The sequence below is a fragment of the Mustela lutreola genome, chromosome 1, assembly GCF_030435805.1.
Source record: "Mustela lutreola isolate mMusLut2 chromosome 1, mMusLut2.pri, whole genome shotgun sequence".
In the NCBI taxonomy this organism is placed as follows: Eukaryota; Metazoa; Chordata; class Mammalia; order Carnivora; family Mustelidae; genus Mustela; species Mustela lutreola.
In genome coordinates this window covers 255554209-255578098 of record NC_081290.1, presented here as the reverse complement: position 1 = coordinate 255578098, position 23890 = coordinate 255554209, and the positions used below count along the sequence as shown (strand labels likewise).

At 39.1% G+C, this 23890-nt stretch overlaps 1 protein-coding gene across 1 annotated transcript in view; it reads left to right on the top strand.

Annotated features, from left to right (window-relative positions):
* The window catches only part of LGR4 (leucine rich repeat containing G protein-coupled receptor 4), a 100517-nt gene that overhangs the window by 43985 nt on the left and 32642 nt on the right, over positions 1-23890 (top strand). The window contains exon 2 of the mRNA XM_059138599.1: positions 11702-11773. Within this exon, the coding sequence (XP_058994582.1) occupies positions 11702-11773 (72 nt within the window). The remainder of the gene's footprint in view (positions 1-11701; positions 11774-23890) is intronic.

The window sequence follows — 23890 nt, the reverse complement described above, 5'->3', positions numbered from 1 at the left end:
TATATAAAGCAATGTTAATAGACACCAAGGGAGAAACTGACAGTAGTACACTAACAGTAGGGGACCTTACCACCCCACTTACATCAGTGGATAGATCATCCAGGCAAAATTAATATAGAAACATTGGCCTTAATGCAGATGGACTTAATAGATACAGACAGAACTTTCCATTCAAAAACAAAACACACATTCTTTTTAAGTGCACATGAAACGTTTTCCAGGCTAGATCCCATTTTAGGCCACAAGACAAGTCTCAATAAATTTAAGAAGTTTGAGTGATTTCAAACATCTTTTCCTACCACCACAGAATGAAACTAGAAATCAATTACAAGAACTAAAATGGAAATGACGCCAACATGTAGAGGCAGACAACATGCTGCTACACAACCCATGGGTCAATGAAGGGCTCAAAGAAGAATTAAAAAAAACCCAAAACACCTTGATACCCATGAAAACGAAAACAGAATGGTCCAAAATCTATGGCATGCAGCAGTGCAATTCTAAGAGGAAACTTTAAAAAATTTTTTAAAAGATTTTATTTATATATTGATAGAGATCACAAGTAGGCAGAAGGAGAGAGGAAGGGAAGCAGGCTCCCTGCTGAGCAGAGAACCCGATGCAATGCGGGGCTTGAACCCAGGACCTTGGGATCATGACCTGAGCCGAAGGCAGAAACTTTAACCCACTGAGCCACCCAGGCTCCCCAAGAGAGAACTTTATAGATAAAGGAAGACTTTCAAGATTACCAAATACATTGAGCCAATCCTGTGCTGGGAAAGCAGCTGCAGTTGTGATTCCATCGGGGTGTGTGTGGGGGGGTGCTGTTGGAGAAGAATAAGAAATATTTGGCTTTAATAGCCAAACCCTTGAATTCATGGTTCTAACTATATTTCACAGACAAGTGTCTACAAACTTGAGACTTTGTAGTCAGTAAGACAGAAACACACATACACTAGACCAAAGTTCCCTGAACCGATACTTTCTGTTACTACATTTGATATACTCTGATTTTTTTTCTAATTTATTCTATTCTTTCCTATTTAAATTAAAAAAAATTGGCTATGACCCATCAAAATGATTTCATAAGCCATTAATTGGTTGTGAGTTGAAGTTTTTTTAAAAAAAATGCGCGTCTAAACAGAAGTTTTCGTGGGTGTGCGTGTTTGAAGGCAGGATCATGAAGTAATGTTTTTCCTATCAGTGGTGTTAATAAGTGTAGCCATAATAAAACATAAACCGTTTAGTTAATTAGAATATTTACCGTAATAAATGCTGTTGGGTTGATTTCTTTGTGAATAGTGCATTTTGTTGGCTGGGATGAAGTAATTGAGTGTTTCCAATGTGCCCAGCTGACAATACTTACTTGTTGATGTTAAATGGACTATTGAAATACCATTCTGTCTGTGTGTCTTGGCTGGTAATGAGCGCTGTTTTGTCATCGTTAGGGTTACCAGAACAGCTGTTGACACCCATAGAATGCCTGGGAACACCCGTTAAGTAGCAAGAAAACAAAGAATATTAGAGTTTAACCCTTGTCTGTTCCGTATGATGCCAGATGCTAGGGTCCTTGATCAAACTATAGAAAGAAAAGTAATGTTCTTTCTCTCTTTGGCATGCATTTCTTCTTTGCCATTTAGTAAACATTACTCCAAGTTTCGAGCATTTTATATCTTTGTCATCAGTGCACATTCCACACTTGACAACTAGACTCTGTTTAAAAAGACAAAAACAAAAAGCTCCAGAAACAAGTGGAACTTGTTTCAATATTAGAAAACATTGAATTAGCCTGGCCTGACCACTTTTATTTTTTAAAGGTACCCCTTTAAGGATGTATGATTTCAACCACACCTGCCTTTCGTTGTGGTGTGGTATTTTCACACCAGTGTTTTGTTCTTCCTCTTTACTAACTTGTTGGGTTAGCATCTCCTTGGAGAACACACCCTTCAACGTCTCCTAGGCTGTATTGCTTCATTGAGAGCATAAACAATTACAGCATAAAATATTACCTTTGGAAATGAAGTCATGCGTCTTTCTTAATTGCTGAACCCTTGTAATTCTGAAGGGGGTATGTTTTAAAAGTGTGTGTGCTTCACACACTTGCTAACACAAGCAAATGTGCCTGTGCATATAGGAAAAACATGAATCTAAGAGTTGCTTATTTTCTACTAATTATGCATGGAATGTGCAGAATCAGGAATGCCAAAGTAGGAGTCATAATGATATATTTGGAAAGGACCTGAGAAGTAGCAAGTACACAATATTTTACAGTCAGGGAACTGCGTTCCAGAAGGGCCGGATTTCATCTTTCCTTCCTTTCCTCCCATTGTAATATATGGCTGCCAGAATTATCTTTCTGCTGCAAACTTGATATGCTTAAAGTTCCTCTGGCAGCTCTGATTTGTTTTTAAAATTTTTTTTCTTTTTATAATTTTTGGAAAGATTTTATTTACTTATTTGTCAGAGAAAGGGCAAGTGAGCACAAGCAGAGGGAGCAGCAGGCAGAGGGAGAAGCAGGCTCCCTGCTGAGCAAAGAGCTGGATGCAGGACTCAATGCCAGGACCCTGGGCTCATGATGTGAGCCAAAGGCTGACGTTTAACTGACTGAGCCACCCAGGAGTCCCTGACAGCTCCGATTTCTAGAGGTCACATCAGCAAGGCTTTTGGGGATGTATGTTCTGCTAATCTTGGTAGCTTCTCTTGCCACCTGTATCCCTACTAGTTTGTAATGTTCAAGTTCCTAGATAGTTTTCTCTTTTTAACCATTCTGGTTTTATCTCATTCAGTGTGCTTTCACACGAGATTGTCCCTGTGTCTGGAAGGCACCCCTACCCAAACAAATAAGTTATCTCATTCAGAATCTTTCAAATTTATTTCCCCGTGAATCCAATGAATACATTTTTCATCATCAACCAGTATATATGGAAAAATCTAAATGATTGTTGTGAAACAATCCTGGTTCTCTTTCTTTCTTTCTTTTTGTTTTAAGATTGTATTTATTTATTTATATATCAGAGAGAGAGAATATAAGGGAGAGAGGCAGGCAGAGGGAGAAGCAGACTTCCCACTGAGCAAGAAGCCCAATGTGGGGCTCAATCCCAGGACCCTGGGATCATGACCTGAGCCGAAGGCAGGCACTTAACTGAGTGAGCCACTTGGATGCCCAGCTGGTGCTTTTTTTATGTGATGTACTTTGATGTTAGCTCTTCATTTTATATATATATATTTTTTTTTTTCTTTCTTTTTTAGAATGCCATGTTCTACTTGCTAAATAGATTTCATCTTCCTCCCTGTGCTACCAGCTTGCTTTGGGAAGGTTGGAAGTGTTTGGGAAGTGTTTTTAGTTGCACTAATTAGTGTGCTGGTGGGAACAGGGATGCCAAGTGCCCTATAGTGAGCAAAGTTGTCTTGAATAATGAGGAATTATCCTACTCAACATGCCAATTGCGCCCTGCTGAGAAACGGTGCCAACCTAATGAGTGAGTGCACAGATTGAAATACCAGCACTCTACAAAGTAACATCTTCCCTTCACACCTTGGCACCACAGCCTTGCCTTTAGAAGTCTTTCCCCTGCTCCAGGTTTGGTTGATTATCTTCCCTTGCTGCGCCACACATCACAGTGTTGACTTGTCATTTTTTATTGCCTTGCTGCTGTCTCAGAATGCTCTTTGGGTAAACTCTGTCTTACTTGCCTTTATGTACCCAGTGCCCAGTACACAGGCACAAACCCAGCAGATGCTTAGTAAAGAGGGAATGAAGAGGCTTGGGCTGATGTCTTGCTGTAAGTGGGTAGCTGTGTGTAATATCATTTGGAGTTGGGTCAGCCTGGGAAAGAGAACTTCTAGCCAATGGATTAATTCTTTTTCCTGTGGAAGAAATGTGAGGAGGATAATATATATGTTCTTATTTATAAAAGGCTGGTGTTGAAGTTTAATTTACATACAGTAAAACTCTCACTTTTTAGTATACAGTTCTAAGAGTTTGGATACCTGTAATCCTATAACCATCATCAAAATCAAGATCTAGAGCATTTCCATCACACCAAAATGTTCTTCTGTTCCCCTGTGTAGCCATTTTTCTCCCACTCCATCCCCCCCAGCTGTTGGCCACCACCGATCAGTTTTCTGTCTCTAAAAGTTGGCCATGTCTAATATGCCGTATGAGTGGAACACAGTGGATAGTCTTTTGAGTCAGGCTTTGACGTAGCATCAAGTATTTGCGATTCATCTGTGCTCCTGCTCCTGTGTATCAGTAGTCTCCTTTTTGTTGTTGGATGTTATTAACATTGTATAGATACACCAGAGTTTCTTTATCCTGTTACCAGTTGGAGGGGGTTTGGGTTCTTTCCATTTTTTGGCAATTACTTATACCTCGCACTGCTGAGTCATATGGTCATAAGCGCATGTTTGATTTTATAAGAAACTGCCAAACTGCTTTCCAAAGTGGTGGCACCATGTTGCCTTCCCACTTTCATATCCTCATCAGGACTCGGCATGTTCAGTGTTTTTTTTTTGGGGGGGGGGTCACATTTTAGCCATTCTGATAGTTGTGTGGTGTGGTATCTTGTGATTTGTGATTTATTTTGCATTTCCCCACTGGGAAATGAACATCTTTTACTATTGAACATCTTTTTTAGGTGCTTTCTGCCATTTGTGTCATCTTCTTTGGTGAAGTGTCTGTTCAAATCTTTTTGCCCACTTAAAAATCAGGTTTATTTTCTTACTGAGTCTAGAGAGTTCTTTCTACATGGAGATACTATTCCTTGATCTTAAGTGTTTTGCAAATACTTTCTTCCAGTCTGTTTCATGTCTTTTCATTTGCTTAGCAATAGCAATATAGTCATTAATAGAAAAATTCTAAAAGGGCCTGAAGGGGAGGTTTTAATCCACTAGAGTAGATGATCATAAAATGAATTAAGCATTGTTCTCTGTATCTCCTATACCAAAAAAATTTTCATTTTTTAAGATCTGAAGTTGGCATTTTCTCTAGACTTTCTGTATTGTTAAGAAGATTATATATAAAGATATTCAAGTACTTTAAATAGATCATGACAGTACAAGGTGATAACTTTTCTCTGCAGTAATTAAAATTTATTTTTAAGTATCATTATGCTGGGTTGTAGCAGATAACCTCCTTAAGGACTGCAGGCCTGCAGGGAAGCAAGTTTTGGATTCTTTCCCTGGAAATCACTGCATTTTTGTGTTTGAAACACCAACCAGTGGTCCAGATAGCATGAAGTCAATTCCTCTTGCTGACTAAAACTGCAGTAGAAATTGTTGCCCATGGCATTAGAGGGCGGTCTGTTTTGACATCTAGCTGGACTCCTGTAGTGCTAAACCATGTAAAGTCAGGAAGATACCTCGGGAACATCTGACTGAAATGGCGTATGAACTGTTTTGGCCTAATTTCTGTAGTATAAAGAGCAGCATCTTCACATAGACATAGTTGCTCTGGTTGCTTTCAGAATGCAATGATGCATATTTTAAAAGTTGAACTTAATTGGATGCTGCAACAATATATAGTGATAGTAAGTGGTAGAGGAGACTGGAGTGACAGATTTTCATTAAAAAAGAAAATAACTGGGAGCACAACTTCTGATACAAGGAGCCTCACATACTAGCATGCTGCCTGGCACATATGTGGCTAATGTTAAATGGATGACACGATATCTCCTTTTATAGGCAAGTCCTTAATCCACCTCTTTTGCCGTTGGCATGGTGGCTTTTACTAACAAGGGCTTTCTCATCTCATGCTGTATGTCCTGCCAAAAAGAGCATCAGGGTCTATTAGATGGTAATATTTGTACTTTTAGTCAAATATATTTTCAGGGAAGTTTTCATTGCCTCTTGAAGACCTTTAGGTGCCGATGGATAAAACGTGTTCAGAACTATAGGATTTCGCATTTGTAAAATCGTACACTCTACGTAGAAAAAAAAAATCTGTCATGACACCCATGAAATAGGATAGTGGTTATTTCTGTGAATTGATATTGTGGATGGTTTTCTCCGTATTTCAGGGTTTTTTAAAGTCATTTTTAAAAAGATTTTATTCATTTATTTGAGAGAGAAAGAAGAGCACAAGCAGGGGGAGAGGCAGGCAAAGGGAGAAGACACAGGGCTGGATCCCTGGACCCTGGGAACATGACGTGTGCCGAAGGCAGACACTTAACTGGCTGAGCCACCCAGGCGCCCCTGTATTTATATTTCAGTTAAAAAAAAAAAGATACACATAGATCACTTTTGTTCTAAAAAGAAAGAAATAGGGAGAAAAAGAGATTGCTTGCCTAGAGATATAGAATTGTGTCAGAAAAGAAATGAACTCTTCATGGGCTTTGACTAGAACTCTGGTGTTCTGTGTGTGTCGGCACTGCTGGTAGACAAGAGAGACCTTCCCTTCAAATTAGTTCCCCCAGAAGCATTTTTCAAATGTAGTTTTTGTTTTCTTTTTTTGTTCATACTGTAGACATCTGTGAATGGGAGATTGACCTGAAATTACGAAAGACCCTAGAAAAGTCATTGGGATAGTAGGACTCACTATCAACATATGCTTGTTGAGTTTAAAGACACAACCATTTCCTAGAGAACACATTACAGAACCCTGTGTTCTCCAGCACCTGCATGTCGATTAGGGACTTGAAACTGCTGGATAGTGTTTGAGATATAATCAACAGTGTGGTAGTAGCAGTATGGTTTTATCTAGTACAAATAGGAGGGCTTATTCAAATTTAGATAACATTGGGTCAGTCACAGTATATTGAAAATTAAATAATTCTGTGGCAGGAGGCCCAGACCCAGCGAGCATGCAGTGGCGGAGTCTATGGTGGTACACGCTTGGCCATCAACAAACAGGTTAGGCTTGCTTCTGGAGCATTTTATGGGGATTTTAAAAAGGTACCTTGTTGAAACATGATGTTGCTCTTTACTCTGTAGATACATTAGAGGTAGTGAATTTTATGAGAGAAAAAAGATGAGAGTTTAACCACTGGGGAGATTTAGCAGTTTCAATTAAACAATTGTACCCTTTAAATTTTAATTTTGAAACCAGTGACTGCTGGTGTTTGAGCATTCAGCTTTATTTTTCTAGTGAGGTAATGCACCTTCTGTATTTCTGATCTCTGTGGTAAAAATTGGGATTTGGGTTGGTATAATATGCAGACATTTGTTCTGTTTGAGAGAACTAAGTATGAAGAAGTCTGTTATGGAACAAATATGTCTGGAAAAGATATAGTCAAGCACCCCATTAAAAGCTCTGGATTCTGTTCTCTGCTTATAACTGTATGAAGCCCTCCTAATCCTTAGAAAGTGGATTGTCCTTCTAAAAATTTCCTGTAAGAATATAATTTCCTTCCTTCCTCTCTGCCCATTCCTCTTCCCTCCCCTGTCTTTCAAGTGCTTGACTCTGTCAACTCCTGGGACTCAACTTTTTTCTTTTAAAGTGAAGTATGTGACTTCAAAGGGCTCTTCTACCTTAAAAATTTTGACTCTTGGAGTTCTGGAGTTTAGAATCTAGTTTCGTAGTTGGAGTAACTCCCAGTTTTAGGTCTTCTGCACCATTGAGTGTTTCTCTTGTGTAAAACTGATTTCTTTCTGGGAAGGAAGTTCACCAAAGGTGTTGTGATGCTCAGCCTGCTAGCTTTCATTGCACTGGACTCAGACCACCAGCTCCCAGGAGCAGAACAACTGTGGATGGTAGTAAGCTAATACCTTATTACTTACTTAGCGTCTCATGTGTAACTTGACATTTTCTGATCTTCAGGAGTCTACAGGATTTAGTTATTCCTGACTCTTTGTTTCCAAATGAAGAAGCTAGGGCTCAGAAAAGATGAACGGCTTGCCCAAGATCACACAGCTAGTAGATTCATAGGTAGATCTTGGTCTTTGTGATACCAAGCCTGTGTACTTCCAACTATACCAGGCTGAACCCAAGAAGGCCATCAACTCTCTTGAAATTTCCCTCAGACGTATTTGTGAGTTGGTGATGTTCTGACCTTGTATGATTCATTCATTCATTTTCTTTTCTCTTCTTTTCTTTTCTCTTCTTTTCTTTTCTTTCTTTCTTTCTTTCAGATTTTATTTATTTATTTGGCAGTGAGAGAGAGAGAGAGAGAGCGAGCATAAGCAGGAGGAGTGGCAGGCAGTGGCTCAGAGAGGCTGAGCAGGAAGCCAGATGGGGGATTCTATCCCAGAAACCCGAGCCGAGGGCAGATGCTTAACTGGCTGAGCCACCCAGGCACCCAATTTTTTTGTTTTCTGTTATATTTATTTCCTTCATAGGCACCCAGGATGGCAAATCAGTGGGTTTGATATCAGAGATTGCTTCTAAGATTGTGTTGCCCATATGAATGTCAAACCACTGATCTCAAGGTTTATCTTTCAGCTGAACATTTTCTATATAATTTTTTTAAACTTAGGTGTTTTTTTTTGTTTTTTTTAAAGATTTTATTTATTTATTTGAGAAAGAGACAGTGAGAGAGAACTTGAGCGAGGAGAAGGTCAGAGGGAGAAGCAGACTCCCCATGGAGCTGGGAGCCCGATGTGGGACTCGATCCCGGGACTCCAGGATCATGACCTGAGCCGAAGGCAGTCGTCCAACCAACTGAGCCACTCAGGCACCCTAAACTTAGGTGTTTTAATGATTCATATGGCCTGTGAGCCTGAGATGTTTGTAATTATGGCATAGGGCTTCCATTTGTAAATTGTTACAGTTAACTTATCATCCCCAGCATCCTTTCCAACCATAAACTCTGTTGTCAGAGTTGGTGATGTCAGGTCTGGAATCCTCTCTAAGGCTTGTCTGTAGGTTGTTTATCACCATTAGCCCTCATTATTTTAAATGAGTACCCACCCACCTTATAATCTGTAACCACATGTTTCCAGAGCTTCTCTGGAGATAACATCTTGTAGGCTCCCCCATCTTCTTCTTTTTTTTTTTCCCTTCCTATTCTCAAATGTTTTGTTTAAACCCAGAAAGATGAGGGGAAATAGCTATAAAGGTAGAACCTCTCTAGTTTTGTGAAATTCAGGACATTTTGAAAACAAGTGTGGCTCCTGAATCTGAAACTTTGAAACAAAACCTCACCACATGCTTAAAACATATTAGTTTGTAAATATGGAGTCCTACTAATTGCATTTATGGCTCACAGCAGAACTACCTGTCATGTCTTGTTACTCTTAGGGGGAAAAAAAATGAGAGAATTATATAGGTGTATGTGTTTTAAAAAATTGGAATGAAGAGAATAGTGTGGTGTAATTTCTAAGGACGTGTCTTTTTATGGTGAGGCAAATAGTCAGTTTTTCTGTTACGGTGATAGTCACATGAATTCAGAGAAAACTGTATGGAGTGCCTCCTTCTGTAAAATAATAAACTGTGGTTGTCCTTCTTTCTCCATTTATTGGAATGGCTAAAGAGCATCAATGCTGTGTGATATTTTACAGAATCATTGCTCACTCAGATTATTATTTTGCCTTTCAGTATGACTAAATGTTTTGTTGTATTCTTAAGAATGATTTTATTGGTTAAGGGCAAATGGGTTTCCAGCAGGAATGACTCAGTGGTTTTATAATGGCAAACTAGTAGTCTTTAAATTTTGTGTTATGGTAAATGTTTCAGAAGCATGCCTTTTCCACAAAACAAACCTCATATATTTTCATTTGGGAGGAGGGACCCCTCCATGAAAACTGCAGTAAAAGGTGAATCATAGAAATATACAATTTCAGGCTGGGAAGCCCCTCAACCAATCAGTTCAGTGCTCTCATTTTACAGATGAGAAAACTGAGGCCCAGGATTACATAGTGGCTACGTGGTGGTAGCAGGAGTTGAGCCTGCTTCTTCAGAACCCAATTTTGCTGCTGTTTCTCCAGTATCTTGCTTGAGTGTTTATGAAAAACAAAGGGTTTCCCTTCCCCTGCCCAAGGATATTGTTCACTGACTAACGAAAGTACCATTAGGGCCTGTGTTTAAAAATAATTCCTTAAGAAAAAAAAAATTCCTTCAGATATGTATTAATTTTATTTTTCTTACAAATTATCTTTAATAGATTTTGAGTTACTTTCAATGATAAAATTTTGGAATGCATGGGAATCTCTATGGACAGAGAATTCATCTCTAGAACAGTTTCATGCTCAAATTTATATGAACTTTGATTCCTCAAATTCTAAAGCTATTTATAGTTCTTTTTTTAAATTGTCAAGCAAGAGCTCTCCTAAGATTCATTGATGATTGTACCAAGGTCTTACAGGCAGTACCCCTCTCACTTTTACCCTTGGTAGGACCGTGGGTTTGCTTTCTATCTTGACAATTAATGGAGAGAAGTAACAGGATTTGCACAATACCTTGGGAAGATTCAGTGTTCAGTTAAAATCATGGACTCTAGAGTTCACATTTCCTGTGAACATTGGGGAGGTTCTATACCTCAGGAAGCCCCAGTTTTCTCATTTGTAGGGGAAGATCTTTCGTGCGGTCTTAACCACAGTTTCTATATTCTCTACACATCAGCTGCCACTGCTTTTGCTGGTTTTGTGCCTGCTGTTACTGTTAATTCCCAAGCCAGGAAGATTTCCAGACTTGCCTTGGGAAGGGCTCGTAAAGAGGGTGCAAATTCCATTTCCAAATTTTAGTGAGTAGCAAAGATAGGGAGAAGGGACTCACATACCTTAGTACTGAAGGTGTTGGTTCCTTTAAAAGAAAATTTCACCTGACTAAATTAATAAAAATCATTGTGTTTTTATTGTTAGCTGATTTTGGTGTTTTATTGTTCGCTGATTTCGCTTCTACCTTCATATGTGTTGAGGCGGTCACAGTTGTGAATTTTCTTGGTGATTTTTAGAAAGGAGAGACCTGAGGGCACAGCCACAGACGAGGCAGAGGAACCTAAGTGAGGTAATGGCCCAGTGCATGCTGGGACTTTCCCTCTGAGGCTGCCTTAACCTGCCTTTCACCGTGTCCATGTTAACACAGAGTGTGGAAAGAGAAAACCAGTTGAGAAGGCATTTGCCAGGGAAGAAGAAAATGGTTAATAAAGTATTTCTTTTAACTGTTTGAACTAGTTAATTGTCAAGTTATATCAGCAAGTGAGTTCTCTCTTTCCTGCTGCTTCTGGAAGGAAAAACTGGAAATGGACAGCATACCTGTCATGTAGCCACATGTCTCTGGGCTGCAACTGTTCCTAGGCTAAAAATGAAATCCCCTCACAGCTATTACTGGAGGACTTTTACAGGTTTTGCAGAAAATATGATTGGAATACATCTACAGCCTGTTTTATTGTCCCTGACAATAAAAGAAGCGACCCGTACCTGCAAATCTTTTATCATGCCCCAGGGTATTCATTTGTTTATTTTTTATCAGGTACAGCACTTTGAATACCAGAGCCCTGGGCAATCAAAGTGGCCTACTCATTGTAGGTAGTTTGAGGCCTCTTTTTTTCCTTTCCCTTTCCATGTCCTTTTCTTTCCTTGAATACTTAAAAAGTGGGATATACATAGGATCCGGGTATATTTCTATGTTCATTTCTAAGTTATGGAATATAATTTATCGTAAAAGATTTACCTTTGCATTTGGAAGCCAGATTGTGGCTATCCCTATGTCTGACTTGGTGTGTTCATTTTTCTCATTTCTTTATAGAATGCCAGCACTTATTTTTCTGTTGAATTAAGTTCTTTAAGTCTAATATCACTTAGTCAAAAATTTCAACTTTATGTTTTCCAGGGATATCAGTATGAACAACATTACTCAATTACCAGAAGATGCATTTAAGAACTTTCCTTTTCTAGAGGAGCTGTAAGTAATATTTTATGAAATGTATTTTATTTGTGTGTTTGTTTCCCTGTTCCCTTTGAAGCTCTTACAAAAAGTCTAATGTTTCTTAGGGGGCATTCAGATAGCTTAGTTTCAGTAAGATTTGTGCAGAGGATATAAAGTGGTTTCTTTTTTTCTTTTCTTTTTTTTTTTTTTAATATTTTATTTATTTATTTGACAGAGAAAGATCACAAGTAGGCCAAAAGACAGGCAGAGAGAGAGAGAGAGGAAGGGAAGCAGGCTCCCTGCTGAGCAGAGAGCTAGATGTGGGGTTTGATCCCAGGACCCTGAGATCAAGACCTGAGCCAAAGGCAGAGGCTTAATCCACTGAGCCACCCAGGCTCCCCTCTTTTTTTTTTTTTTTTTTTTAAGATTTTATTTATTTGAGAGAGAGGGTGTGAACAGTGGTGGGGTGGGGGCAAAAGGAGAGGAAGAAGCAGACTCCCTACTGAGCAGTGAGCCAAAGGCATGTGGGGCTTGATCCTAGGACCCTGGGATCCTGACCTGAGCCAAAGGGAGATGCTTAACTGACTGACCCAACCAGGCACTCCGGAAATCATGTTTTTTTTTCGGGGAAACTTGATTTTTTTAAGTTGTGTAATTGCTGAAGTTATTTTTGGATGCCAAAACTAAAAATGTTACTTTCATTGGAATTTTTTGCTACAATTATTAGAACCATGAATGCTACAGTGACACAAGTTAATTACAGTGTTATCCTGAGATAACAAGGCTAGAGTAATTACCATTGTTGCCAGAGGAGTTGCTGTGTGGGTAACACAACCATAAAAAATAATACAAGGAGTTTTAGTGTCATGATGCAGGAGACAGTATTGTTGCAAGTGAGCAGAAAATTGAGTGTAGGTCCCCTGGGACATTTGCACAAGACTTTTGGGAATTGGGAGAAGGCATGGAACATAATCCCAGTCTCTTCAAACACCTTTAAGAATGTTTTTGGACTTGTCAATTCTAGCTCACACTTCCAGTTTAACAGTTTATTTTGTGGTGAAGTTCTTTCCATCTGTTTTCTTTTGTTTTTTAAGATTTTATTTATTTATTTGACAGGGAGAGAGGCAGCAAAGGAGGGAACACAAGCAGGGGGAGTTGAGAGGGAAAAGCAGGCTTCCCGCCGAGCAGGGACCCAATGCAGGGGCTTGATCCCAGGACCCTGGGATCATGACCTGAGCCAAAGACAGATGCTTAATGACTGAGCCACCCAAGTGTCCCTTTCCATCTGTTTTAGCCTCCATTTCATTTTGCTTTCCACACTTTTTTGAAGTTTGTGATCAAAATAGGCACAATTACATTTTAAAGTAATTGGAAACTATATATTACATTGAGAATCCAGGTGAAAAAATAAAATAAAATCAGACTTATATCAAGCTAAATCTAGGCCTCTAGTGGCCAGGTTAATGGATTATGTAATACATGTAGGTAAGAAGACTACAGTTTGATCCTAAGAACATCAAAGAGATACAGCCCTGAAGGAATCTAAATTCATATTACAGATTATATTCTGTAGCCCAGCTATTGAGTATTAGATCCAAGTCCATGAATGTCTCCTATCTTAGCTCAGCCTCTCCCCCAGCATGGGGAACAGGAGTCAAATATAAGCCCTGCGGGTTGTATGTTCTCTCTTGCTTCTGACAAGAGCACTGAAAGAGCAGTTAAGTATTTAATAAAATTTAGGCAAAATTTTTCTTCCCACACTACTTAGCTGAACACAATGTTCCCACAGCAAAAATTGAACAGAGATTATTTGCCACTTCTAAGCTTGTGAACTGGGTCAAGTTACTTAACCTCCCTGTGCTCAGTTTCTTTGTCTGTATGGTACAGATAGCAACAGTCTCCCCTCATAGTATTCTGGTGAAGACAGAATGAATTAATAGATGTTAAATGCTTGGACAGTGCATGAAACAGAGCAAGTGTTATGTAAATTGTAGCTAGTATTTATTTTACTATTTTAAAAGTACAAGGAAAAAAAGCAGTGAAATACTAAGTGTTATCTTTGGGTTAAAATAATTAAATGTATATTTTATTTTTGCCTCTCTTGTTTCCTATAGTGAACATTAATCATTTTGTAGTAAATGGCTATTCATTCTTTTGTTGAGATATGATTGACTAATAACATACTAGCTTCATGGTGTTCAATATAATGATTCAATGTTTGGGTATATTATGCAATGATCACCACAGTAAGTCTAGTTAATGTCCATCCCCATGAGTCACACATTTTTTTTTTTTTTTGTGATGAGGACTTTTAAGATTTACTCTCTTAACAACTTTAAAATATGCAATACAGTATTATTAACTCTAGTCAATGTGTGCTATACCTTACATTCTCATGACTTACTTATTTTATAACTAAAAGTTGGTTCCTTTTGACCCTCTTGACTCTTTTTGCCCACCCCACTCCCTAATTGGTCATTTTTAAATTAAAATTTAGATTAAAAATGAGTGAACTATGTGTTTGAAGCCCCCGCCTCCTGACTCCCACCAGTCAAGCTTTTAAGATGCTTTACCTATTTATTTTTGTTTCTTATTTATATGTTTATAAATACATATTATACAAATTTATTTACTCATTTTTAAAGTTTTAAACTTTAGGATTAATCTCCCTTTACGGAAGTAATGATGCAATGAAAGGACATTTACAAGGTGGTTGTCTACCCATTGTATAGCTGCTGTGTGATGCAGCAGATAGGAGAGAGGCTCTGCTTGCTCTGGGTGGGGTGACTGGGTGCAGACCACCTTCCATGTTGCCTTGGACTGCCAACTCCACTCTGAGGGGTTGTGTGGTGAGGGCCTGGATATGGAGTCAAACATGTTTAGTCTCTGCTTTGTGAAGTTTACATCTTGGGTTTCTTAAAATCGCCAATGTCAAGCTCGTGAATTCTGTCAGTTGAGACTTTTCATTGGCACCAAATTACCCTTGACTGTTAGTGCTTTGTGGGTAGGTCACATTGTCTTCATATTCTGCTCTGGCAGTGACGGAGCCCATCAAATCAAGCCAGCACAGCTTCTCCAAATATTGGATGGGATTTAGAAATGAATTCAGGGGCACCTGGGTGGCTCAGTGGGTTAAGCCGCTGCCTTCGGCTCAGGTCATGATCTCAGGGTTCTGGGATCGAGCCCGGCACTGGGCTCTCTGCTCAGCAGGGAGCCTGCTTCCTCCTCTCTCTCTCTGCCTGCCTCTCTGCCTGCTTGTGATCTCCCTCTGCCAAATAAATAAATAAAATCTTAAAAAAAAAATAAAAATGAATTCAGTTAGGAGAGCTGATGGGTATATTTAAAGAATACTTTAGAGTAGTCTTTAATACTTTGGGAATACTTCAGGCATTTAAAGGAATTTTTTTCCATGTTAATAAAAGCATGGTAAAAAGTCCCCCCTCCTTTTTTAATAGAACATTGTAGTTGATTTTGACATTCCAAAATGATGCTGCCATGACTATTGTAATAGTTCATAAACCTTGTAACCATTTATCCAGAACTCATCTGGAAGTCATTTAAGAGTGATTGTGAAATTGAGGTGCCCTGAGTTGAAATAAATGATTTGCTGAGGTTTTGGGTTTTTTTTTTTTTCCATTATAGTTAATGAGGTGCACTTTACAAGATGTGACCGGGTTGGCCAAATTTTATATGATGATCCAGAGTGCTTGGAGTATTGGGTGGAATCACTTCCCAGCAATACATAAGAAGTATTTATAGATACTTAAACATTTACTTATTTTTTTCAACAAACACTGGATCCTGCTCTGTACCAGGTTCTGTAGTAGTTTCCAGGGGTACAGAGACAGGTAAGTATGGTCTTCGTCCTTGGAAGTGACAGTCTGTCTGTTGCTGTGCTAATACTAGAGCCATTAGCCATAGGTAGCTTTTTAGTTTTACATTTAAAATAATGAAAATTAAATAAAAAATCCAGTTCCTCAGCAAAACTAGCCATCTTTCAAGTACTTGGTAAGCATCTGTTGCTAGGGGCTATTGTATTTGACAGCACAGACAATAGAACATTCCTAACACTGCAGAAAGCTCAGTTTTACAACATGGGTCTAGAGGAAGGTATGGAACTATCTCTTGGTACAGTGTGATGAAGACTGTGAGAGACATGTGTGTAAGGTCAATGAAAGCCTAAAGTGATATATTACTTGAGATTCTAGGATTTGGGAAAGGCTTCCTAGAATAGCTTCAACAGGGATGCCTAGGTGGCTCAGTGGGTTGGGCCTCTGCCTTTGGCTCAGGTTATGATCTTGGGGTCCTGGGATCCGGCCCCACATCGGGGTCTCTGCTTGGGTGGGGAGTCTGTTCCCCCCCCCCCTCTGCCTGCCTCTCTGCCTGCTTGTGATCTCTCTCTGTCAAATAAATAAATAGAATCTTAAAAATAAAATAGCTTCAACTGAGTCTTAAAGGACTTCTGGGAATTACCAGATGCATGTAAGGTTGGGTGCTCCAGAAAGAACCTTTTAACATGTGCAAAGACATAGAGGTAGACATTTCAGAAATGTTAAAACACACTTACTAACAGGTATTCCTAATGAAATATAGAGAAATTTGAAATATTCAAAGATGGAGAAATATCAGAATATGAGGCCAGATAGATCATAAAGGGACTTTTTAAGCTAAACAGTTTAGACTTAATCCTGAAGGAGCTGAATTGGATATGAGCGTGAGCAGTAGGGAGTTGACTAGATTTTTGCCCTGAATGACTGGATGCCCTTCATTGATTTCTTCCCTACATCTCTCTTACAAAAAGGTTCAATTCAATGCATACAACATCTGAAAATTTGGGACAGTGTCTTGATTTTTGCACCTTGGCTTCCTACTCTTGAACATGTAACTCCTCACAGTAGTATTGTAAAGGGAAAACAGAATAATTTATGTCAAAGTGCTTTGTGGCCAAAGTGCTATGTCCACAAGAGTGAGGTAAATTTCACCAATCCTCATAAACATTGCAGTGTTTCTTTTTCTTGAAGTATTTCAGAGAGAGGTTCTTTTGCTTGGCGATGGAAGCTGGAAAGGGTCAATATAGGTTTCTGTTAGCAATGTCAAAGGAAAGCCGGAATTCTTAGGAAATACTGACTTATTATCCACAGAATCTAGTCTGATGTGATGCTGGTACAACCACTTTTGGATTTCCTTGAGACCTGCAGGGTATTGATAGGCATTTGGGGAATGGCTGAAATGTGGAGTTGTGAAAATGATTTAATTGGAAACAATAGAGGGAGTATCCAATTGCTTTTCCATAATTGCCACCAAAAAAAGTCCATGGATGTTACTTCGAGTTGTTTTTTTTTTTTTTTTTAAGATTTTATTTATTTATTTGAGAGAGAGACAGGGAGAGAGAGCATGAGCGAGGAGAAGGTCAGAGGAAGAAGCAGACTCCCCATGGAGCCGGGAGCCCGATGCAGGACTCGATCCCGGGACTCTGGGATCATGACCTGAGCCGAAGGCAGTCGTCCAACCAACTGAGCCACCCAGGCATCCCTGTTACTTCAAGTTTAAATGTTGCAATAGCAGGTAGAAACCATTGCCAGCTTTGGCACTTATATAGTTTATTGTTTAATACATTCTAGCAGATGAGGGTAATTCCATTTGTTTCAAAATGTACTTTGACTTTGGAAGACTCACAATGCTCAAGTAAAATTTAGATCTGAGTACTATTCAAGCTTACTCATCATCTTTTTTCCTCATCTGTAGGACATTAATTCTAAATTAAGGCATTACAGTGCAAAAGAGGACTAGTGAATAATTTGAACAGGGAGATTTCAAATCAGATACAAATAGTGGGTCAAAACCAAATAGTTTAATTTGGCCAATACTTAAATCTAGAACAGGTATTCACACATACACACACAGGCGCACACATGTACATAACATTTCAGGCTTACGAAATGTAAGCATAAAGAATTTTCACACATACCATTTAGTCAGATTACCCAAGTGTTAATATTCTCTTTCCACATGCATGCACACAATAGGAGATCTAAAATATATATACATTTCCCCCCTGAATCATTTGAGAGTAAGTTGCAGTCATAATTCCCCTTTACCACTAAATATTGCAGCAATTCTAAATACAAAGATATTCACAGTTGCCAAACTCAAAAAAATAGTGTTGATGTATATTATCATTTGATTATAATTCTCATTCAAATTTGACAGCTGTTCCATTGGTAATTCTCTATAGCAACAGAAAAATAAAATTCTGGTCCAGCATACAGTCTAGAACCACAAGTTGTATGTGGTTGCTGTGTCTTGATAATTTATTTTAAGTTTCAAAAACTGTTTTTTCCAGAATGTAAAAGAGTTTCTCAGTTGCTCTGGTGATGTTTGAAAGTTAAAAATTCTCTGTTCTGGGGTGCCTGGGTGGCTCAGTGGATTAAGTCTCTGCCTTCGGCTCAGATCATAATCCAGGGTCCTGGGATGAAGCCCCACATCAGGCTCTCTGCTCAGCAGGAAGTCTGCTTCCCCCACTCTCTCTGCCTGCCTCTCTGCCTACTTGTGCTCTCTCTCTCTGTCAAATAAATAAATAAAATCTTTTAAAAAATAAAAATAAAAATAAAAATACTCGGTTCTTAGGTGCATTCTCCTGCTCCAGTTTCTAGTGCTCTGTTGGGATGATTTGGTAGCAAAGATCACTCCCTTTACTGTTGGAAACTATACAGTGAGCTCACTGACAGACATGGTTGTTCATGTTAATTCCTATGTGTCATTTGGAAAGCTGTCAGATCAAGGAGTAAAGGTGGAAAAAGAGAAATGGGAAGAGAGCTTGTACTAATTGAACCTGCTATGTATTGGGTAGCCCCCCACCCTCCAAATAGACATTGTTCTGTTTTAATTCATAAAATGTTGAACTACATATTCAGTCCCATTTTCCTGGTGAGGAGCTGAGGTTTTCCTCAGAGAGGTTAAGTAACTTGCCTGAGGCTACATAGCATGTCATTAATGGACCTGGATTTCATCCCAGGGTATGCCCCTGTAGATGTGGAGAGGATGGGGAAAGACTTGTAAAACAATTTGCTAACTCAACAGACTTTTGTTAGGTAGAGCACTATGTTCAGTGTTGAATTAAATGAGATCCTTGCCTTCAAGACAAATGGGTGGTACATTAGAGTTTGGAGAGTTCAAAGGAGAAAGAAAGTTCTATTTACTAAGAAATATTAGGGAAGACCTCATCCAAGAGTTAGTATTTCTGGAGAGTCTTGAGGGTTGGTAGGAGTTAATTCATAAGGAGATGGGGAAGAAGGAGTGTGAGAAAAGATATAAAAACTGGTACAGGTGTTCAGAATGATGTGGTGTTTGGTTTGGTTCTAGTGCTGATTTACTGAAAGGAAGTTATGGAAAAGAAACCTAGAAAGGAGGTTTGGGGTCAGACTGAAGCCCCAGTCTTGTGCTTGTTTCCTGGCAGACAAATGAGGAGTTTTAGTCTTTGAGTGACTATTGAAGTGTTTTGAGCTAAGAAATGACTTGACCAGATATGACCTTCAGTAAAGGTAATCTCATAGTAGACAGTAGGATGTTTGTGATTGAGACAGTGCAAGAGGACAAATGAAGACGCTGATGGCAATTGTCCAGGTGAGAATTATGAGAATCTGAACTAGGGCAGTTGAGAGGCAGTAAGAGAGAGAGTAAGAGAGAGCCCGGAACCTCTGTAAAAGGTACATGGAAGTAGAGTCAAGAGGATGTCTCAGGGGCTCCTGGGTGGCTCAGTTCTTAAGCATCTGCCTTCAGCTCAGGTCATGATCCCAGGGTCCTTGGATTGAGCCCCGCATCCGGCTTCCTGCTCAGCATGAGGCCTGTTCCTCCCTCTCTCCCTCCTCCTGCTTGTGTTCCCTCTCTCTCTGTGTCTTTCTCTGTCAAGTGAATGAATAAAATCTTAAAAATAAATAAATAAAGGACACCTCAGCTAGGGTGATGGGGATGACATCTGTAACACTTTCATTTAGGATTATCAGGAGTCTGGTGTGCTTTGATAAAGATGCAATCATACAGACAATACAGAAAGAGAAATTGTTTGGAAGAAAAACTATTAGTTTTGAATATACATATAGAGTTTAGATGAGATATGAATGGGGTCCCTGGAAGTATAGGCATGGAGCCCAGAAGTATAGATTATAGAATTAGAGTACTATGGGTATATATTTGGGAGTCTTTTATTTTAAGGTGATTACTGGAAACATGAGATGGAAAGAGCTTGCCAAGAGAGAGAGGGCAAAAGAAAAGGGAAGGAAGCCAAAGACAACTCCTTGGGAAACACTTGAATCCGGGTGTGGGAAGAAAACCAAGTGCCAGAGAAGCAGGAGAACTAGGGCAAAACTGTGCCCCAGGAGCTGTGGGAGGAGAGATTTTTCACAAGAAACGAAGGATCAACATTGACAGGCTAGAGAAAGGTGCCTGTGGCCAGATACTGAGAAAAGGCCTTGAATTTAAGTTTTTTAAAGAATCATTTCAGGGAGGTTGTGAGATTGACGTTGGGGTCAAGAAGTGCATCAAGTGCGTAGGTGGTTTCTGGTTTGGGGAGAGTAGCTAAAGCTTGGAATATGTACTGTATTTGACACGAGTCCCCAAGGGTTAAGAGACAGAAACCCAGCTGAGGCATAATAGAGGATTTATTGTTTCATGTGGAACTACAAAGTCCAGAGGTGGAGTTGGCATCAGATGGTACTCAATCTCAAGGTTTAAAAGTTATGAGAGTTTTCTCATGCTCTTCATTTCTTAACTTTGATTATCTCTAATTTTGTGTTTTGGCTTCATTCTTTGCTGTTGCAAATAGCCTGTCTCCATATGGTAGAAAAGTAAACCTTTGGTAGTCCCAAGCATGTCTTTGCATCTTGAGATCCAATGAGTAGTATCTCAAGTCTTCCTCACTGTTTTCAGCAGAAAACTCCTAGGAGGACTTAAGTTAGCTAGACCTACTTCATGTGCTTATTCTTGAGCTAGTTACTTTGTTTGGGATGGCATGGTCCAGTCTGGCTTATAAATTCATCCCCACCCACTGGGACTACTTGAGGTGGACAGTCCCCCTGCAAGGAAGTAGAAGGGGGAAGGAAGAAACCATAGTTGTTTCAGCCCATTAGAGTCTCGTAACTACACATGTTGTAGGAGATGTTTGTTTAATTGGGCCAATCAGAAATGAACAAAGGACCAATGAAGAATATAGAAGGGTCTCAGTTAAAGCCCAAGTATTATTAATTTATAGTGGAAGCAACGGGTTCTGTAACTTTGTCTTGTAGTGCTTTGCAGTTTTTACAGTTTAGAAGTAGAGGTGATGAAACATGGGGTGTACTCAAATCTTGGGTTTGAGAAGTCAGGACTTCAGAGGGGATGAGGGGAAATCAAGTAGGCAAATCAAGCAGTTCATTGTTAAAAGGTTTGTGGGATTCAGAAAGTGTAGAAAAGCAACTGAAACCACAGTTTGCTGGTCTATTTATGTATTTTAATCAAAGCTAATTATTTGTCATTTGACTAAAAATAGTAGTGATTTCAAGTAAGTGAACATGTATTTGACTTCCTACTAACATAATTTAATTTTCACTACCTCTTAGTTAGGACTATGTGTTTATATCAAAGAAGGTCATGTTGGAGGTGCTAAAAAGTCTGTATGACAGATACACTTAATTTATTAAGAAAATGATCATAAAATTAATGGATACTTGATTTTTAAAATATGGAAGCCTAGAAAGATAAGGTAGAAATATAAAAGGAAAAAGTAAGCACCCATCATCTCAAACAACAATGGCTTAAACGTGTAAGGTGCACATGCACACACACACACACAAATACACGCATATCTAGGGAACTACTGTGGTATGTCACAAAGTCAGCGGGGCTGTAGGATCTGATACTCTGCACTTCTCATTCTATAGCTACCATGTCAAGATCATAAAATAATTATCTACATAAGCTGTAGCCATCCTGACCCAGTTCTTAACAACAGGAAAGATGAAGGCGGAAAGAAGGAGGTGGGTATTTCCCAGTGGTCAGCTTCCAGAAACCATCTTAAGCCTCCCATATAATACTTCTGCTCACACATCTCACTGACTAGAACTTGGTCACATGGGTACACTTAACAGTGGGATGCTGGGAAGTATGGCTTTTGAACTGAGCTTATTGTTGTCTAGACCAAAATCATAGTTTTATTAACAGGTAAGAAGGGAAGAAAGGTTATTGATTGGACAATTAATTAAAGTACTTTTGGGTGTAAGAAACAAATTCAATTCAAAGTAGCTTCAACAATAAAGGAATGTATTATCTTGTCTGATGTGAAGACCTACATGTGGTAGAACTCTTGTAGGGTTGGTTAATGGAGTTAGGTCACATCTTCAAGAATTCACTTTCTCTCTTCCTACTCCACTGCTCCGTTAAGGGTAGCACCATGGTTTCAGTCACTTCACATAGTATATTTAGATATGCTAGCACCCAGAAAGAGAAGAGAGTTACCCTTCTATTGAATCCCCATTTAGGAAGAAAGCTACCTTTCCAAGAAACCTCCGCAGACTTCCTGTAACCAGAGCTGGGCTCACAGGTCTAGCCCTAAATCAAGTCACCAGAATGGGGTCAGTATAATTGGTTAAAACCAATCGTGATTTACTCATGGAACTGTGTCATGTGAAAGAAATGATACTTGAACAACCCAGGGCTCTGCCAGGAAGGCATGAATCAGTATTTGATATGCGTGGTTCCTCTCTCTTCTCTTCATATCTTACCGTTCTCATATGGGTCCACTTTGAGCCCCTTCTGCCAACAGAAGCCTTCCCTGGTCTTTCTTTTCCAAGTTCCTCTTGCACTTTCTGTGCTCCTCTCCACGAAGTGCTGGCTTGAGTGCCCTGTTATTTTGCGCTCAAGGTATGTCAATGTGCACTTGTCTCTCCAGCTCCTCTGACTTTTCCCTAAGGCTGGGTCCTGTTGTCATACCCTTCCATATGACCTGGTGAAGACAACCACAATTTTGAGCTTGAAATTGAGGGAGGAATGTTAAGACAAAGGATTTCTTCTTATTTTGAATTGATTGCAGTCAGAAACTCTATCAGACTACATTAAAACTAAATTCCATTAAAGTTTTATGTTTAATGAATTATCCTTATTTAAAAGAAATGAAATGAGAAGTGTCTTGGGAAAACTCAGTACTTACCTTGCCAAACCTATGGTGCTTGGCCTGTAGTCGAAAGTCAATATTTGCTGGTAGATGTGAGTTGTAAAACTTTTTAAAAGCTATAGCATAGTTCCTCATATGAGTGGATATTGTGTGTGTTTATTGCCAGAAGTTGTCAAGATAATTCTCTCAGGAAATGTAACCATTGCCAGGGTTTTATTGCTTTACCTATGATACATGTAGGTATATTCAAGTAAATATATGAAATAATTTTCCTCTTCTCTGAGGGAAATGTACTTTAAAAACCTTGGGGATTTCTCTAATCAGGGTTCTTAATACATGCATGTTCTTTAAACATTCCATTTTAATGTGCACTTCCATAAAAGTTATAATGAAGATATAAAACTTTCTGGTATGTGAAGAAATAGGGTGAGTGAAACACTGTCAGATGAAGTTTATTTAACCTTGATAGGAAGAATGTCCAAGGGAAGCTATTTAGTTGTTAGCCCTTGTATTTACTCAGAGAATAACTACATCCTTTGTTTCCCTTAAAGCCATTCATAGAAAATACACAAAGCAACATTGCTTTGTTTCTGCAATTTACATTATTTTACTTATTTACCTTGATTTATTTCTAGGATTTATGTTATTTAGCTGTGGAATAGGACCTTGGACAAGGCATGAAGGAAATATAGGCACTTTGTTCTATTTAAAAAAACAACAGGAAGATGGTGATAATGAGGACCAGTAGAGTAGGATAATAAAAATGAAGAGGTGCTCCAGTGATGTTACTTTTTGTCAATACATGTACATATATTTCTAAAGATTTAGGTATTTATTTTAGAGAGAGAGAGTGCACGCACATAGGAGGAGCAGAGGGGAAGGGAAAGGGAGAGACTCCCAAACAGGGTCCCCACTGAGCCCAGAGCCCAACATGGGCACAAGCTCATGACCCTGAGATCATGACCTGAGCCCAGACCAAGAGTTGGACACTCAACCAACTGAGCCACCCG